At 36.1% G+C, this 4,561-nt stretch overlaps 1 protein-coding gene across 1 annotated transcript; it reads left to right on the plus strand.

Annotated features, from left to right (window-relative positions):
• The first annotated feature begins 2,818 nt into the window (after nt 1–2,818).
• On the plus strand, nt 2,819–3,798 carry LOC110704728 (protein FAR-RED IMPAIRED RESPONSE 1-like). The gene is made up of 3 exons (XM_021882536.1): nt 2,819–2,996; nt 3,186–3,435; nt 3,723–3,798. The coding sequence occupies exons 1-3, from the start codon at nt 2,819–2,821 to the stop codon at nt 3,796–3,798; spliced, it is 504 nt and encodes a 167-aa protein (XP_021738228.1).
• Nucleotides 3,799–4,561: the final 763 nt, after the last annotated feature.

Consider the following 4,561-nt stretch of genomic DNA (forward strand, 5'->3'; position numbering starts at 1 on the left):
TTCTCTCTCTTTCTCTCTCTTTTTCTTAGCCTTAACCTAAACACATCACATATCATACGTCCTTTGCGAGACTTGAATACTCCAAGCCCTTCTCGTAGTTGCCTTCGACCTCGACGTGGAAGGTAGATAGTTCTGAGGGTTTGGTCCATAATCTATATTTCAATTATTATTATTTGATTTATTTGTTTAATTTAATCTTTCTTGAAGTTACTAACGTGTGTATTGTTTTGATAGAAAGAAATACGAGACATCAAAGTGAGTAGATCTACTATCCTTATTCCTCACTTTTGATATAGAAATCATGCTTAGAATATTATTTTAATTCCTAGTATCATGTTAGGATGCTTTTATGATTTCTAGTATCATGTTTAGGATGTTAATTAATATTTCTATATCATGTTTTATGGTATCATGTTTAGGCTATTGCTTTAATTTTTTATTTAGTGACATGCTAAGGTTTGTTATTAATCCGTTTAGTATCAAACCTAGGATCTTGCTATTAATCATGTTTTGATGATGTTATTATGATGATGATTGTTGTATAAATTTATATGTTGCTTGATTATTCATGATTTATTGCTATTGCTTGATCACGCCGTTTCTTGCAGGTTTAAAGGGAATTTGTACTTGAAATCATGCCTAATAAGATAATTAATAATCTGATTTTAGGCTAATATGATTTTAATTCAAGTGATCGCCAATAATAGATTTATTTGTGCATTAATAATCAACCAACGTAGATTAAACAGGTTTAGGGCCAACTTGTTGGATGTATGTTGATCGGAAAGTGCACATGAATATCATAAGAATTAAGTAGAGGCGGGTTCAATCTCTTTTAGGTTGGATTCCTACCATCATTTCCGAATATTCAGTCATGGTTCCGGACCACTATGGAGTTAGCGATCTCCGTGATCGTGAATGGGGTGTAACCTTCACACCCGTGAACGGTTTATAAGTTCCTAAAACTTGTGGGCGACTCTTTTATCTCTAGCTTCTTTCCCTTTGGACGCCACCATGCTTAAATGCATGATCATAGTGGGGCTTAAAGTTGATGTTTGAAATATCCTCTACATTTACATTATGTTATAGTGTTAAATTTGGTTAGTATTATTTGAAATAGGGTTTTGCTTCGTACATTTGGAGGAAAGTCGTAAAAATTAGTTGAAATTGTGTTTTTATTTGGTAATTTGGTTAGTATTACTTGAAATTGGGTTGTTGCAAGTTGTAACTGTGGTAATGTTGTTGATTTAATGATTTTTATTGGTTTATTGGTTAGTATTATTTGTTATTGATTTGTTAATTGCATGCATAGTCTCTTGGTTTGTTAAGTTCATACTTTGTGCTTGTGTTAGTTGTTAATTACACAATTGCAGGTTGCAGAACTATCTTCATATAATTGTTCGAAGTGTTGGATTTATTCCTGTATAATTACACAGCTGCTGGTCTGTTAATTAAGTGAAGTTATGATTAATTTATTTCTCATTGCCTGAAAATAAATTGACGCCGGGTCTGTTAAGTAACTCTCTATGATCATGGCATGCATGTGTGCTATTTTGTTAGAATGTAGTAGAAACCGTAGGGAAAGAAAATAATGAGAGGATAGAAGATGTCTGAAAATAATGAAAAAAATAATCTTTTGGTATAACTGGGGATAAGATTTTCTGAGAAAATCATGGCTTTAGAGAGTTAATTTGGAGGGGTAGACAAGAGAATGGGACATATTTCGCAATCGCTTTCTGTTACAAAAATATATATATATTGATTTTGGAGTATCTTGTGTAAACTTGTATTAAGCAGGTTCCTGATGGTTCTTGCATTTTGCAACAAGTGTCTTGTCATGTGTTTTAGGATTGTTTGTTATTGTCTTTTTAGATCATCTATGACTCCTTTGTTGTGGGAAAATGAAGATTCTCATTAATATCTGACAGTGATTAAAGTAATGAAATGTTATTCCTGGAAATTCCTACAAAAATGCTGAACTTCATATTTGCTTTCTGTCATTTTTGCTTTCTGTATATAGTTTTTCTATTTCCATTAGTCACTTATGTAATTAATTGTTAGACATTGGTACATGTATTTTGTTTGTTAATAGGGTTAATATTTTAATTTGTTAGTGGTTTTATTTGACGGCTCACAAGTTGGGATAGTTATGTAGAGGGTTGAGTAATTTAGGAAGGGGGTGTGATCTGGCTGAGATGGATCTGGTTGAAATTGACTTTGATTGTAATGAAGATGAGTATATGGATATAGTGAACTTGGACAATATTTCCCTTACACAAATAATGCAGAATCATGATATAAGAGATACACCAATGCAGACCTCTTCCCCACTATGCAGACCATCAAAACAACTGTTTCAACAAATAACGTCACTATTATGAGCTCTATTGAACCTCCTAAAGTTGGGATGGTCTTCAAAGGTTAGGAGAAAATTGAGGTGTACTACAAATCTTATGCAGAGCAATGTGGGTTTGGAGTTAGCGGGGTTCAAAGTGCATTTACCGGTAAGAAAGAGAGAAGGGGAATGACGTGGAAGTGTGAATGTTGGGGTGCACCAAATATGAGGGCGAAGCGGGAGGAAAAGAAAAGGGCTAAGTTAATGGAAGTTGGAGGATGTGTTGGGAATTCGAATGGTGATATAGGGGAGGATGAGCTTGCGCGGGGCAAAAGAAAATCAAAAAAATGTGAGTGTTAAGCTAGGATTTATGGTAGTGTTAATGGTGAAGGGCTTTGGGTTTTGATAACGGTGGAGTAGGAGCATACTCATACTTTGAACCCAGGTATGGCTAAGTTAGTTAAAAAGTATCGTATAAAGAAGATGGCGTCGACCGTTCGTAAGAGATTGCTTAATTATTTTGAGATCGGAGTACCGGTGCCACAAATCTGTGGATATTTGGGGACGGAGAATGAAAACTTGCCTAATGTAAAGGATATGCAGCATGAGGTCTATAAGGAAAGACGCTTGAAGATGGAAGGTGGAGATGCAAAAGCCATAGGTTGGATGACTACATGCAAGCTAACAACCAGAAATTTTTCCATGCCCATAGGTTGGATGAAGAAGGTCATTTGAAGGATGTACTTTGGGTTGATGCGAGGTGTAGCCTTTGAAGATTTTGGAGATGTCGTATGTTTCGATGCGACATATCTCATTAATGAGTATGAGCTCCTGTTCACTAATTTTGTAGGAGTAAATCATCATGGTCAATCACCGTTGTTACGGTGTGCCCTTGTTTCACGCGAAGATTGTGACACATTTCGTTGCATTTTCCGACAGTGGTTGTCTTGTATGGGCAACAAAGCTCCCCTTGCCATCCTAACCGATCAAGCACCGGCAATGAGGAAGCCATTAGCTGAAGTTATGCCCAACACACGACATCGATGGTGCATATGGCATATCTTGAAGAAATTTCCCAAAAAACTTGGGAAGTGTGCTTTGTAAGTTGTTTACTGGTTACTAGTTTGCTTTAATTTTTCCTACTGTCATTTTTTTTCAAAGTACAATTTTTTATGGTAATGGTGTCTGCCTGATATATATATATGTCATAGTGTCTATCTGATATATTATGTACAAAGTTAAAACTTAAATTATGTATGTCATGTGTTCTGTCTGGTATATTTTTTACCAAGTAATATTGTAAGTGGTTTTTAAAATTCATGTCATTGGTTTCTCTTTCCCCATGAATGTACCTGGTAGATGTGTTTAAGTTTTTTTCCTTGGTTAGGTATAACGACTTCAAGAATCCTTTGAAGAACGTGATATACGACAACTTTACTATCGATGAATTCCAAAGACGGTGATGTGAAGCAATGAAGTTGTATAAGTTAGAGGATAATGAATGGCTACAAGAGTTTTTTGTGGAGAGGCACATGTGGGTGTCGGCATACATGAAAGAGTACTTTTGGGCGGGGATGGAATCAACGCAGAGGGTGGAGAGCATAAACATGTTCTTCGATGGTTTTGTTAATAGGCACACTAAGCTTCATGAATTTCCTGAAAAATATCGCCAAGCAATGAAAAAGAGGGTCACTGATGAGACAGATGCAGACGATAGGGACTCCAAATACATTAGGCGACTAGTTAGTGGATTCGAAGTCGAGAGATATTTTCAAAAAATTTACACTGATGTGAAATTTCAAGAAGTCCAAAAAGAATGTGCTAGGATGTTGTACGTCATTCCAAAGTTGGAGGAAATTGTAAGGGAAGAAGCAATTCAGTACTTGCTCGAAGATCAAGTTTGGATTGTAAAAAGTGGAACAAATGAAGATAAACTGATTGACCTTAAAAGGTTTTACTCAGTTATGTTTAATCATGTCACAAAAGACAGTAGTTGTGACTGTCGCAAGTTTGAGAAGGATGCATTCTGTGCAGGCACATCATAAGAGTTTGGGATCAAAATATGGTGAAAGATATCCCCCCAAATATGTACTCGATCGGTGGCGGAAAGATGTGGTTAGGAGGCACACCCGTGTAAAAGTCTCCTATCATGATCCGACACAAACAAAGGAACGCAAACGATACAACACCTTGATTCCTGATCTTGAGTCCTTGTGTGACGAAGCA

The sequence above is a fragment of the Chenopodium quinoa genome, unplaced genomic scaffold (assembly GCF_001683475.1).
Source record: "Chenopodium quinoa cultivar QQ74 unplaced genomic scaffold, ASM168347v1, whole genome shotgun sequence".
NCBI lineage: Eukaryota > Viridiplantae > Streptophyta > Magnoliopsida > Caryophyllales > Amaranthaceae > Chenopodium > Chenopodium quinoa.

Bases quoted from the DNA above. Each gene is read 5' to 3' on its own strand.
- LOC110704728 (XM_021882536.1), top strand. From the start codon at position 2,819: ATGGCGTCGACCGTTCGTAAGAGATTGCTTAATTATTTTGAGATCGGA. The intron at 2,997-3,185 runs GTTGGATGACTA...CTAATTTTGTAG, and splicing joins TGGAGATGCAAAAGCCATAG to GAGTAAATCATCATGGTCAA. The intron at 3,436-3,722 runs GTAAGTTGTTTA...TTCCTTGGTTAG, and splicing joins AAACTTGGGAAGTGTGCTTT to GTATAACGACTTCAAGAATC.